The 13,695-nt window shown below is 43.3% G+C and overlaps 1 protein-coding gene across 1 annotated transcript in view; it reads right to left on the reverse strand.

Annotated features, from left to right (window-relative positions):
- DPY19L1 (dpy-19 like C-mannosyltransferase 1) overlaps nt 1–13,695 on the reverse strand; it is a 68,807-nt gene that overhangs the window by 10,959 nt on the left and 44,153 nt on the right. Inside the window, exons 12-18 of the mRNA XM_054571351.1 lie at nt 12,139–12,198; nt 11,509–11,589; nt 10,357–10,458; nt 5,932–6,003; nt 3,960–4,009; nt 1,144–1,168; nt 61–180 (exon numbers count right to left, since the gene is read on the reverse strand). Coding sequence (XP_054427326.1) covers nt 61–180; nt 1,144–1,168; nt 3,960–4,009; nt 5,932–6,003; nt 10,357–10,458; nt 11,509–11,589; nt 12,139–12,198 — 510 coding nt within the window. The remainder of the gene's footprint in view (nt 1–60; nt 181–1,143; nt 1,169–3,959; nt 4,010–5,931; nt 6,004–10,356; nt 10,459–11,508; nt 11,590–12,138; nt 12,199–13,695) is intronic.

Here is a 13,695-nt window from a genome sequence, read left to right on the forward strand (position 1 = left end):
GGTAACAAAGGCTGCAGAATGATCGCAGCAGACACAGCACCCGCGTAAGCGCTGCCTCACCTGCCTCGAGCAGACCAGAGAAGCCATGACGCACATGTGCGGCGTCAGGAAGAGCTTCAGCCTCATGATCAGAACGCCCAGCACTGTGTATGCCACCAGCTGCAACGCGTGATAGACCAGCTGAAAGCAAAGGGAGACTGTTTTTACTCCTACTGCTTGTAAAGTTCAAGGCTATATCGTTAAAATGGTGGGTATACAGAATAGGGCACTTTTTCCTTAGTAACTTTAATTTCTGAAATAAATAAGTTTTGATATCCACTTTCCAACTTCGCCATTTTAGTGGAGGGCTAACATTATACAACCACTGCGGCAAGAGGGTCCATGGCTCCGCTTGGGGCTGCACCTGCAGTCGGGAAGCCCCCATTTCTGCACCCCCTGGGCACTCCCATCTGGCCATGGCAGGAACACCGGAACCACAAGTGACTGCTGTCCCAGACCTGAGTTCTGCCTTGGAACCACCATTAAAACCTGGCTGAAATAGGCCGCACAGTATTGTTACCTACAGTCACCATGCTTTTGCTAAGAGTAGAATTTAAAAGGCCTGATCAGAAGGAAAAACAGTAACTTTCATAACTAAGTATGGTGACGGATGTTAACTAGACTTATTGTGGCGATCATTTTGCAGTGCACACACATCCGAATCATTGTTTTGTATGCATGAAACTGTAATATAATGTGATATATCTATCATACTCAATTTTTTTAAAAAAGAGAAAGAGAGAGGGGAAAAAAACAAACACACCAGGCTGAAGCCCCAGGAGATGGGAGGAGCTCACATCTCCGAGCTCCAGGCAGGGAGAGCAGAGAGGAAGCACCTCCAGCCATGCAAAAGACAGTCCCTGGCCTCTGCCTGGGCTCCCCAATAGCCTGCCAGGGCTGCGAGGGCGACCCAGGAGGACCAGAGGGATTTCCTACTTAACAAATGGGCGGGGTGTTTGCAGTGTTCTCCTCAGAGTGTACACAGGCCGATCTGAAAGACGGTTGGTTAGTGACGTTTACCAACACACACAGAAGCCAGAACTAGAAAGAAAAGCCCACACATACACGAAAATGAGGTACATTTTAGTAACATTAATTCTTTACCTCTCCGTGATCAAACTGGTGTTTTCTGAAATGGAAAAAGAAGTACTATTAAATCACTGTGGAGGCACTTCAATTATTTGCATTTTTTATCTTATAAATACGAGGTTTTATAACTTCTGTAAGATTCCCTCGGGGCACATGTATGTAAATCAAAATAACTATAAAAGTTATAAACCAAAGCTGGTGCTGCAATCATTTAAGACAATTTACTGGGGGGAAACGACGATGCTGCACATCCTGTAGATCTGACTGCGCACTGCGGCGTCAGCCCCCTCGCAGGTGGCCTCCCGACAGAGCAGGACGAAGAGGAACTCTGGGGCCCTCCCAGTGCCTGCCCCCAGCGGCCTCTCAGTCCCCTCAGGAACGGGATGCCACATCTGAGATTTTTTCCAGCAGCACCTCTGGAACACACAAATAGCCTCAAGGTCCCTCCTTCAGCTTTGCTGGGCAGCTTGAGTGTCCCGACAGAGGGCGCGTGCTCGGAGGCCCCCCGCCCTTCCCCCTCACTCCGTGCCCTGCCCTGCAGGTTCCCATCACAGCAGAGCAATCTTTGGGAACGAGGAGCCCTTACTGAAACCCTCCAATGGGTTCTTCTGTAATTCGAACAAACTCTCCCACCCTTCATGTGCCACACATATCTTCCCAAGCTGGTCCCCACTTCTCATCCTTGAAATGCCTGTGCAGCCTCGTTCCCCCTTGAGCTCTGAGCTCCCATCACCCGAGGCTGACTCCGCTCCTTCCAGCCTCAGGGAGGCGCCTGGACTCCCGCAGTCAGCGCCCCTCCTCAATCCCTTCTTCCTTTATCGCCCTGTCTTCCCTCCTCACAGACAACACTTTCGTTGCTTCACTTGATCATCATCTGTCTCTGCCAACTAAGAGGAACCCTTTGGGAATCCAGGGTGCATATCCACCCCCAACTCGGTCTCACTGTACACTGACGACACGACACACAGCAGGAACAAGAGGGAGAGAGCCTCCCCCTACCCCCACACATACACAGCACAGAGGGACATCAAATGGGAGGACAAGCAAACAAAGAGGATCCTGGATCTCACACCTGGTCACCGAATGGTCTCTCCCACCCCTTCCCTTTTTATACAGCATGTGACTTCAGCACTCAGGCAAAATGAAATGTCCACGTTCCAGCCTCCGGTCAAGAAGGCTTGGGCCCCCCTTGAAGTGCAGCCCTCGTTCAGCTCCATGGAGCTCTGCGACTACTTCCACGGCCGAGTCACTGCTGAAGGTGGGCTTTGCTTCTGTGAACAGGCCCACCTTCCTCCCGCTGAGCCGCGGGCCACAGTGGAAACCCCGTGCAACTTGGCAACCTGCGCAGGCCTTCCCAGCTCTTCAGGAACAGGTCCGTCTCCAGTGACGGGACAGCTCGGCATTGTGTGCCCGAAGTCTCGTCCTTTTCCCCTGGCCCCGAAAGGCCTCACATGCAAACACGGGCACAGCTACAGCCCACTGTTTCTAAATGACAACAAGGACTGTGTCTGGGGTACATGCAACAATTCATCACTGGATGGTAGATACTTGCAGGTGAGAGAACAATACGTAAGGCTGTGTGTATTCGTTATAAAAGAATATAATACAGACACACATACTGACCATTCTCTACCCCCACAAAGTCTGACGAAAGCCTGGAAGTAGAATTAAAACTTCCTTTCCTCCGCCCTCCAAATCCATGCCCTTCGTGTTTACAGGTTTCATCCTTCTAGTTCCTCTCTATGCACAAGTAAACACACCCAATCTTCCTATTTTAACAAAGTGCACTCAACGAAATGTCGGGAATCAATGGTGCACGATGGAAATATGCTCATGCAGAAGGCCTGCACTCCAAAGAGACAAGGAATTTGCCCAGAGGTGACAGTCAGGGAAGGCTTCCTGATGGAGGTGACATTCAGACAAGGACTAAAGGGGCTGGCTGTGCCCAGAGCCAGGCTGCGGGGACAGGCGCGGTCCTGGGCTAGGCCAACCCCTGCGGACCCGCAGAGGCAGGCAGCGCCTTGCCATGTGCAGTTCAAGAGCGCGAAGGAGGCCCACAGGCAGGAGCACAGGGGGAGAAGGATAGGAGAATTGACTTCTCTCAATGACCTTTTGTGTCCCACACTTGTTTTCCTAAAGGGTTTTTAGTATTTTTCTTATTAATAGAAATTCTTTATATATGATGGTCATTAGCCCTTTGTCATATAATACAAATACTTTCCCCATTTGTAGTTTTCTCTGAACAACATTTATAGTGACTTACCAAACCAAAGGATGTTATCTGGTCAACCCTGTCACCTTCTCTTCTAGCTAACAGGTTTTTATGTCTTACTTAACAAGGCCTAATCCTGAAATTATAAAAATAATCTCTTGGTAAATTCTGAGGTTTCATTTTTTTTTGCTTTGGGGTTTCATTCTGAGGACTCATTTAAACCTTTGCACCATCTGGACTCCATTTTGCATGAAAAGTGAGAGGTGTGGGTGCAGCTCTACCGCCCTGCTCTTCCCTTAACGGGCAGCCCGGGAGTCCCGAGACCATGAGTTGAACGCTCTCTTCTCCCTGCCAAAGGGAAGCCCGACGCTGTGCCCTGCAGGGACAGGCTACGTGCGGGGTGCCGTCCAAAGGGACCGGACGGGGCCTGAGGTGTGCCTGAGTGATGTGCTGAGCTCTGCACAGGGAAGAAACGAGGAAAGCAAAGAAGGGGACAACAATCAAAAACACGGATTAGAGAATGCCGAGTATATGGCGCCTAACTGTGCAGTGAACGTACTCCAAATGTGTACTTTACCACAGATGCAGGAAGTAGCAAAATGATTAATAGCCTACTTACCTTATATGTGTCTGTTGTTTAGTTAAGACACCCCACATGTCACTAATAATCTGCAAATAGATTTTTTTAAACCTTTTAGAATAGCTGTTTGGGGAAAAGCAAAATTTTAATTAAAGTGACTTCTAAACATTCAAACTTTTACTTAACTAAAAGTATGGAGATAAGAGATAGCTCAGAGAGTAATAATTACAACAACATAATCTCACATCGTACAGAACTTGAGCATACCCAATGCCCAACAACGCTGTATATGCACGTTCTACTGTCCTTGCTTTGTAAATGAGTGACAGGCTCAGATGGAGTAAGTAACCTCCAGGAAGGTGGCGGGGCAGTGCTGGGTCTTCAAGCCTGACCTTAGGCGTCCAATTCACAGTCAGTGACTTCCACCCTCCAAGATGTAAGCAAGGCCTCCCCTTAATTCCGGACTCTCAGGGCTGGAGAGCCGGCTCACAGACTGAGAAGCACAGCCAACTGACCACTGTGTCTTCCTACTCAGCAGTGACTGGGAGGCCATCGGATCTGAAAGCCCCTCCCCAGTCCCCCACGACACTGACGACAGGTGTTCATCCAGCTCAGGCACCCAGCCATCGCCTGTATCTATGACACCTTCCTGGTCAGTCCAGATTGATCCTGGTCAAAGGTCCTATACCACCTGGAACGGGTCATAATTCTAAAGAGCCAAAATGAAGGTAATCTCATTTCCAAGAGGCAGGCTTTTACATGTGTGAAAATAGTTACCCTCTTGCCATTCAAATCTTTCTTGTTAAGTCAGACATCCTACTTCTTTAACCCAACCTAATAATTTTCATCATCGAGCCTCCCAGATGGCTGTCTTTTTAATGCATCTGGATTGCCAACATCTAGTATTTTTTTCCTTCTTTCTGGGTGCAGACCCACATAAAGTATGCAAAAGCCCAAAGGAAGCTGAGAGCCTGGCAGGCAGCAGAAAGTGACGAGCCCAACCCAAGGGGATGTGACAGGGCCGCGAGGCTCCACAGCAGAAGCTGCTCGACGCCCAGGGACGAGGGCGGGTGTGCAACCTGCCGCTCGCTGCCCCTGCTTGTCAGGGGACGTGCCATGAGGCTGCTAACAACCTCTCTGATCTTCCCATTCTGCATCTGTCAAAACGGGGATAATAACGTCTGCACCTCACAGCGCGGTCGAATACCAACTGAAATAATGCATGTGAAATGCTCTGGGGAAGCACAAATATATAATGTGAATGACAATTACAGCAGTGAGTATTCTACAAATATACGACATCGTGTTAAAACAGAAATCACTAGCTACAAATCAGAAAACTTTCAGGGTCTGCTATCTGTATTTCTATTACAGATTAATCTGAATTCATTCTCTTAAAACACCTACAGTTAAGCTCACCAATTCTTAAAAGAAAAAGGAGAGGCCATCATGCCTGCTCTTTGCTGAAGATGGCGACCTCCCTGCCTCGGTTTCTATCTGGGCTCAGGGTTTCATTGTCAAAGTCACACTGGCAGTCTGACCGCTTTATTGAGCGTAATAATACATGGTTAATATTCTATTTCCTCCTTTGGATTAATAATAAATTCGATCCAGGAGTAGTGAACACTGCATGTATGACTTAAAAGGGCATATATTTAATATTTTATGGGAATATTACATAAAAGTTAAAAGCAAGTCAGTAATAATTTACAGAGGCAAAAACAGCCATATCTGGGTCAATGGGGTCTCTTTGATCTCGTCTTTTAAACACATGACTATCAACACTTGAGCCCCCTCTTTCCCCGTGTCTGTGTTAAGCCGGCAGCCAGGAGAATATTTTTAAGGCTTGTAAGTGTTCGTCAAAGGTTATTAGTACAAAAGTACAGACCAGGTTTCCATAAATTCATACACAACGTTGTGTTGGATTAACATGTGGGCTAGTACACTATCTCCTATGTAGTAACAGGAAAACATTTTATTACAGGAAAGCGCTCTTAAGTGACAGACATACCTTTCTGACAATTGCAATAAACACAACGAGAACGACTGGAAGCAACAATGTCTTTGTGTACCTCAGTGGAGTCTGAAATTCACAGAGATGTTTTGTTAGAGAACAGTGTTATTTTGAACAGACAAAATTTCACTTCAAATTACAAACCAAGTGAACTGAAGCACGAGTGTTCACTCGGCTAGGTCCAATCTAACCAGACTCCCATCAGAAAAGTGAAGATGCACTTCCTCTCTAGGATCAAATTTCCCAGAACGGCTAGTTGAAAACAGTAACAAATACAGTCTCCAAAGACGTGTTAGTGTAAAAAGTGACTACTGCTCGCCTTTTGGCAACTACTTTCCTAACTAGAGGCCCAACTTACTACTCAGCAATGGCCAGCAGAACTGCAAAGGGCTTGAGCTTTCCCTGCACATCTTGTGGGGGACTAAATATCCCAGCCATGATCCCTCCCCCCTCCCCCTACACACATGCACACACAATGACCAATGTTTACAAGAATAACAACAGCATTTTGGCACTTTCTTTAGTAACATAAGAAAACTCCACAAATTCTTAAATAACAAAGGCCTGTACACTGCAATCCTACACACCTCTCAATAACTTGAGGCCACAGTTTTAAACAACCTTGGCCTTGAAATTTCTAAACTGCAATTGACTTCCTTACTACCACCAATGCTTTGCCCTCACAAAACAATTCTATATTATTGAGTCAAATAATGTACACTTTCCCTAATATGTTTACATAGAGAAACCTAGTTTCAACGGCATTAAAAACACTGGTACATTTTAATTCTACAAAATATAAAGTAAGTAGTATTTTATGATTTTCCCTCTCATTAATCCAATTTCTCTCATTTATTATTCTGTATTAGATAAGTAATTCTGATAATTTATTAGACAAAATGCATACTTCATGAGTTAGAAGTCCTAGTAAGAGAATTTAAATGTTTTTATCTTATAATTTACCTTTATAAACATTTGCATAGTACTTAATATTTTAAAATAAATATATTTATTTTGTAAATTTTAAATTATGTGTAACTCTAAGCAAAAATCATAAAATTTTTGAAACTATCTTAATATTTTTAAAATTAGGTATTTTCTAATAACATGCAACAAAAGTTGTAGGATACAGGTGTTTACCTTAAAAAGGTAATGTATCATAATTGTGTTAGAAACATTTAACAAAATTTAACAAAGTGCTCAAAAAATTTTAACGTTATATCCCAAAAGCTTAAAAGGTATTTTAAAAATTTCTCTTTCAAAGGAAATCAGATTAACATTGGACTTTGCCAGAAATACTTCTGACCGGAAGACAGTGGAGTGACTTATTTAAGAAACTCGTGACAAGATACTGATCAAAGACTTGTCTCTGGCCAAACCAGCCGTCAGAGGAAAGCCACTGATGAAAGACTTTGAACGTGCAGACGCTCAGGCTTCTTGCCCCCAGGAGCCCTTCCTGAGGAACCCGCTGGAGACAAGCCTCACAGGGCCGAGAAAAGGCGGCAGGGGCTTCCCCGTGAGCTTCAAAACCACCCACCGCCCCAACAACGGCCGTGACGGGGAGGTGGCGGTGACAGGACAGCACGAGTCGTTACATGGTCTGATGATGAAGATAGAGCAGGACTCCAAGTGCGGGGGGAGCATGCGGGGGGTGAAGTGATCTCCCTGATCACGCGCTTGCGGCAAGCGAGAAGGCTGGGAAGCAGCGGGGGCAAGAGGGGACTTGCTAAGTTCAGTATAACCCTCAGGAAGAGAACAACCGAAGGGACTAAGGCTAATATATAAAGGTATTAATAGAAAATAAAACTATAAACTTCCTCAATGTCCCAAGATACGCCAGAGAGAGGGTACGCACAGCACAAACGCAGCGGAAGCCCCTCGTGCGAGGGGTGTGCGCGTGTGTAGATGAGTTCTGCTCTGACTACCTGTTCTTTCATGTTAATATTCGTTTGCAATTCTTGATTTTATCCGAAGCATACACAATGGGTTATATATGCTCACTGTAAAAACTGGAAGGTGTAGGAAAAAAAAAGAAGACACTTTCACATTTAATCAGTCACCAGCATTCCTCCCCGATGGACTGTTCGTCCGCATCCTTCCCCATTGCTGCCTGTGTGTGGGTGCGGGGATGTGTTTTTGGTGGTGGGGGAAAGGTGAGAGTTCTTGGTGACTTTTAATTGATTTAAACAAGCTCCTATGCTAATTAATCTCTAGTTTCATTTGTTCTATTTATGGCAGGAATCGTCCCAGTTACTCATCTGCTTTTTGATTTTTACAATATTTAATGTACAGGTGTTTTAAGTTACATGCACACAAATCTATTCATCATTCTCATATGTGGTCTGCACTGGTATTATGCTCATTAAGAAATGAAGTTAATGTTCACTGAAATGCCTCTCAAATTTAGTTTTCAGGCTTCATTATTTTTAACACATGAATTAACTGAAGTAGTCTGGTGTATAATGTGATACAAAGCTTTAAACAGACCCCAAATACAACATTCATGAAATAATCTATATCATTTATCTGTGTGCTCCCTCCATTCATTTCATACTGAGTACATACTCATAAACACAGTTAAGTATGTACAAATGGGTCTATCCAGTTTTGTCTATATTTGACCATAAAAACGTCCCTCCCTTGGTGCCCTGTACTTTCAATACTTTTTTTCTTTTTTACATTTTCTATTGTTCAAATACATCTGTCTTCATTTTCCCGCCACCACTTCCCCTGCCCCACCCCCACCTCCCACCCTCAATCCTTCCCCACTTTGGCTTTGTCCATCAGTCCCTTATACATGTTCCTTGCCATCCATTTTCTTATCTGAAAGGGAAAGATCCCTGTATTGAGTTTCCTTTCTTTTAAATAACATAATTAATACATAATTACTGTAGAAAATTTAGAAGATGCAAATAACAAAAAAAGTTAATTACTGATTATCTCCCCACCCAGAAACCATCGTTAACATTTTGCTCTTGCACACTAATGTAAGTAATTAAGATTGTACAGTTTCGCTCATTCTATTATACACCTTTAAGTGCCTTTCCGAATCAGTGAGCAGTCATGTTAAATCGCTCCTTCTTCCACCGCGTGGACATGCCGTGCAATCTGACCGGGCCCAGTCCCCAGGAAGGTCCCTATGGAGATGGGGAACTGCAGGCTGCAAGAGCTTTGCCATTTTCTTCCAAACGACTGGAGTCATGCTGAGGCTCAGTGACAGTTTCTTCTCTCACATCACTGAGGGACTGCAGGCTCAGTGGCACACCCACCCTCATTAATGTCAAAGGGCTTCTGTGTCCTAATTCTCTGCTGCTGCTTCACCCTCTACTTCCTTTACCACTTTCTTGAAGGAGTCTTGCCCACCTATTAATGCGCACTTTACTGTCTTGCAAGATCCTCCTCCTTCCTGTCCTCCAGCAGGACAACACTGTCTCTGCGCCCTTCCTCAGCCAGCACGCGTCACGCCCACGCGCCAGGCCGCAGGGAATGCAGACCAGGGGCCCCCGGCCCCACAGCACACGTGCGGGGCGCACCCAGCCCAGGACAGCTGGCCGGCTGAGGGTCTGCAGTGGGGCGCGCTGCTGTCCACTGGTCTGCAAGTCGGGACACAGGCTAACCCAGTGGGAGCTGAGGGACAAAATGCAAGTGGCAACAGAGTATTGTTGGCCCGTTGAACACATAACACAATTTTGAAGAAATGTATCTCAGAGATAAACTATCATAATGAATCAGGCCACAGGGGTGGTGTGAAAAGACCCATATATACCTGGTTGTTGAACCAAACCCGCTCATAAAGTACTGCAAAGCCATATTTTCTATGAAGTATTAACACAGTGAAGTACTTTCTTAGGTACCTCAGTCGGTACTCACCTCTCCTGTCCGCAGCATACCAGCAGGAACTAGTAGCTAAGACACACACAATGGGAGTCCTTAGTTCAAGAACACTAAGTGGTACTGCAGACTCATCTCACAACCCACTAAACTACTCTTGGTTTCCTTCTAAACATCTGAATACAGTTTTAAAAGAGAAATGCTGTTGAATAAGAAATGTGTGCTCAATCTTATTTCAAAGCAGTGAGATCATTCAAACAAAGCACCGTACAGCGAGCGGGAAGTAAGAGCCTGAGCTTCACTGAATCACCGCTGCCCCTAGAAAGAGGCAGCTGGCAATGCCTGTGTTTACTCCAACAACTGCCAGCCCAAGGCCTGCGTCCACGTTACTAGAATGAGGAAAGGACCGTGCACATCAGGGGGCTACGCTAAGGTAAACAGGAACAGCTTCCTCTCTGCAGCCAGGTTTTTCTTTTCCTTCAAACTTAGACAACAGCACAAAGGACAGAGTCTGAAATAACAGGAACTTCCTTTCTGAAAAATGAATGAGCCAAAACCTAAGGGAAAAAACCAGAAATCATCATATCTTACCTCCTTTTCCATAAAGTCGAACTCTGCTGCACAAGTATACAATAAAGTATCAAAATCCTTGTAACTGAAGAATTTTGATGTTAGTAAGTTGCCAATGTGAGCCTAGTAAGGAATAAAATGAGGTACCATTAGATTACACCACAGATGGTAATAAAGCATTTTAACCTTAGTAGTATCTAAAAATAGCCTTCACTATGTTACAGACCTCACTGTTCCCACACAGTGAGCTTTTGTTAGGAAAGTACTGTCCCCTCTAACTTCACAGTCCTCTCTTCTTTTGCTGACAAATGAGAGGTCCCACAATCCCGACTCCCAAAACTGATCAACAAACCAAAGCCTTTCCCTGTGTTTCCCTGCTCAGCGAGCTCCACCCGGTGCAACATGTTACACGGGGACAGGTGGGCCTGGTCACACAGATACCTCTGTCACTCATGAAAGGACCAAGTGCAACAGAGTAAAGAAAAGGAGACACTCATTCAGATTTCTGGGAAGGGGACTGAAGGCTCTTTGCAAGAAGTATCAAATGGGGAGGCCTTGGGACAGCACGCTCTTTCTGCCGATGGCCAACACCTGTGTGATCGTTTCCTGTCACCAGGTGCTCTCGCTCACATCAGTCGCTGTTCCCCACAGAAAGCCATGTGAGGAATGTAGATTATTTTCATTTAATGAAGGAGACATTTGCCAAACTTTCAATTCACTGTTGTCCAAAAAAGCAAGAACCAAAGATGGGGGTGGGGGTGGGGCGGAATTACATCTAAAACAAACTGTGACTACAATCCCCCGTGGCATTGGGGAGGGGGGGTAGTGGGGGCAGGGGGGCCCGGGGGGCCAGGTGAGGGGACGGGCTGAGGGGCAGTGAAGGCGTGGAGAAGAATTTCGGCACTCCTGCTTGAGAAGAAGCGTGTGCTAACACGTTTAAGGAATCAATAGGGGGAACAAACAGCACCTAAAACAGCATAAGAAAGCCATCTGTCCATTGAAAAGGAGAAATAAGTCTAAAACATCAAGTAAAATACAAACTAGATAGATAAAAAACAGATGAAAATTCTTCCTCTTGGAATTTGGCTTAAATAGTGGTATTTTAATAACTCAAGTAATTTGTTTATAGCCTGTTTGATTCAAGTCTTTCAGTCTAAGCACAAATGTACTCACATCATCTGCAATGCCAAAGATTTTAGATGTCAAATACTTGAGTATGACAGTTCCAAATAACCAAAAACATCCTTGGATAACCTACAAAAGGAAAAATAACAAAACAAAACAAACATGCTTTCTACAGTCATTCCATAGACAGAGTCCAGGAAGAAAAAAATGCTTTAATCACATATCAAATAACTATCTCCACAAGCAAGAGAAAATGCTAAAATAGAAAAAAAAAATGCACCTTAAATTAAAATAACATTACTTCAAAATTAAGGAGCTATCACTAAAAATAAACATATAAACATACAATCGCATTGGAAAAATTAATACTTTCTAGAAGATTTCTACAGCAACTGCAGTTAAAGTCTTCTGCTACCAACAGTTCCTTACATATGGACTGCTCCTTAGCAAAAACATGGATAATAAAAAAAAAATGGAATTCTTTAACTACCTATCAAATATTAATCTTAACTTGCGTCATGAAAAGGGCAATTTGGTACATTAAAACTGAGCTCTAACATGTCATAAAACTGTTAGATCCCCGGCATTGCATAGATTGTTTCCTTAAAAGTGAAACATAAAACCAATGACATATTTTAGAGAAGAAAAATGTATGCATTCAAATAGATTGATTCTTACCCATAAACTAAGTTCAGATACATTTATTTTCAGGAAATGTGGTTTCATTGCCAGTACACCCTGCATGGAGAAAATAACACAGCATACAGTTAATACTTATAAATTCAAGTGCCAGAAAGTACTTCTAAATAATAAGACTCTGAAGAACCTAAAATTCTGCACACTGTTGACATTCCATAGAGCATCAGCACTGGCTCACTGGCTTCAAGAACAAGCCCTATTTTAACCAAAGTGGATTAGGTCAGTTAGTGACTTCGTATAATTGAAAACAGAGTCACATATTAATTTTTATGAGTGACTTTTCTATCTCTGATTTACCTAGAAATCAAGAAATATAAAATGAATTCAGAATTTTAGACAGATGTCTTATAGCCATAAGATTTTTCTTACGTTAACTATTATTAATTCTTAGGATAAACTACAAATAAGTTTTTAATGAATCAACTAAATACTTCCTTATCAAATCTCGTGTCTTTCCAAGTACATAATACATTCTCAAAATATAATACTTATAGGGATCTAAATCTACTTCAAACTTGGCAAAAATAGAGTCAGAGGTCAAAACATAAATATATGGACCCAAATGAAATCTCTTCAGAAGTTTCTGAATATCTGTGATCACGAATGTGTTAAGATTCGTGTTGCAAAGTGATAACTATAAACAAAAACAGGCAAGTACTTGTTTATAGTTAAATATGCAAAAACATGCTATATTCTGCAACTGTGGCATCATTTATTTTTAGACAACAAACTATATGAAATATACATAAATTGCATAATTCATAACCTACAACACACCTCAGTGTCAAGCACTTTGGAGGAAACCTGACACATTGTAGGTGTTCAAGTGAACAAAGACAAATTTCCTACAAAATGTGCTTAGATTAAATTCTACTGATGTGTCATCTTCCATTCAGTGGCTTCCCTGGAACACACAAGTCCCAAGAGTCACATGCTTGAACCTGAGTAGTAGCAGACCCTGTCCGTGTACACGTGTAAAATAGAGAATTGAGTATATTTTCATGTTTCCTAATTACAAACATAATTCACTAACTGTAAAAACTATCATTCATCTCAAAGCACAGCAACTCGGTGAGTGAATTTTTTTTGCCATTGTTGAAAACACAGCACCATCACATGCTAATTGCTAACTTTTGTGACCAGGTATCCTCGAGTCACACAGTCTGAAAAGCAGCAAATCTTTGAGAAATAAGATCTTAGACACACATTACTTGTAAAATGAGACAAAGAAATAGGAGGTTCCAAATTTGCTAAGGGGTTTTAGAAATCAAGAAAGCCAAATTGATCTGAACAATTTAAACGATTATTTAAGAAATAGAATACATTTCGACTATGACAGTACAGTAGGTTTTTGTCTTCCAGAAACCAACCGGTACTAAATATAGAAGTAACTTCTTTCTTCTTAGGGTTGCAAAATATTGCAATGGTGAAGCCCACTGAGAAGAAAGGAGAGCCACTTCTGGAAGTCCTTCAATTCAGGAAAATGTATACTTAGAAAGTCATGCTACCAAAGCAGTGAAAGAGGTAGGTGGCCTT

This window comes from Pteronotus mesoamericanus, unplaced genomic scaffold, assembly GCF_021234165.1.
Source record: "Pteronotus mesoamericanus isolate MK-2021 breed Mesoamerican mustached bat unplaced genomic scaffold, CSHL_Meso_final contig_220, whole genome shotgun sequence".
Lineage (NCBI taxonomy): Eukaryota > Metazoa > Chordata > Mammalia > Chiroptera > Mormoopidae > Pteronotus > Pteronotus mesoamericanus.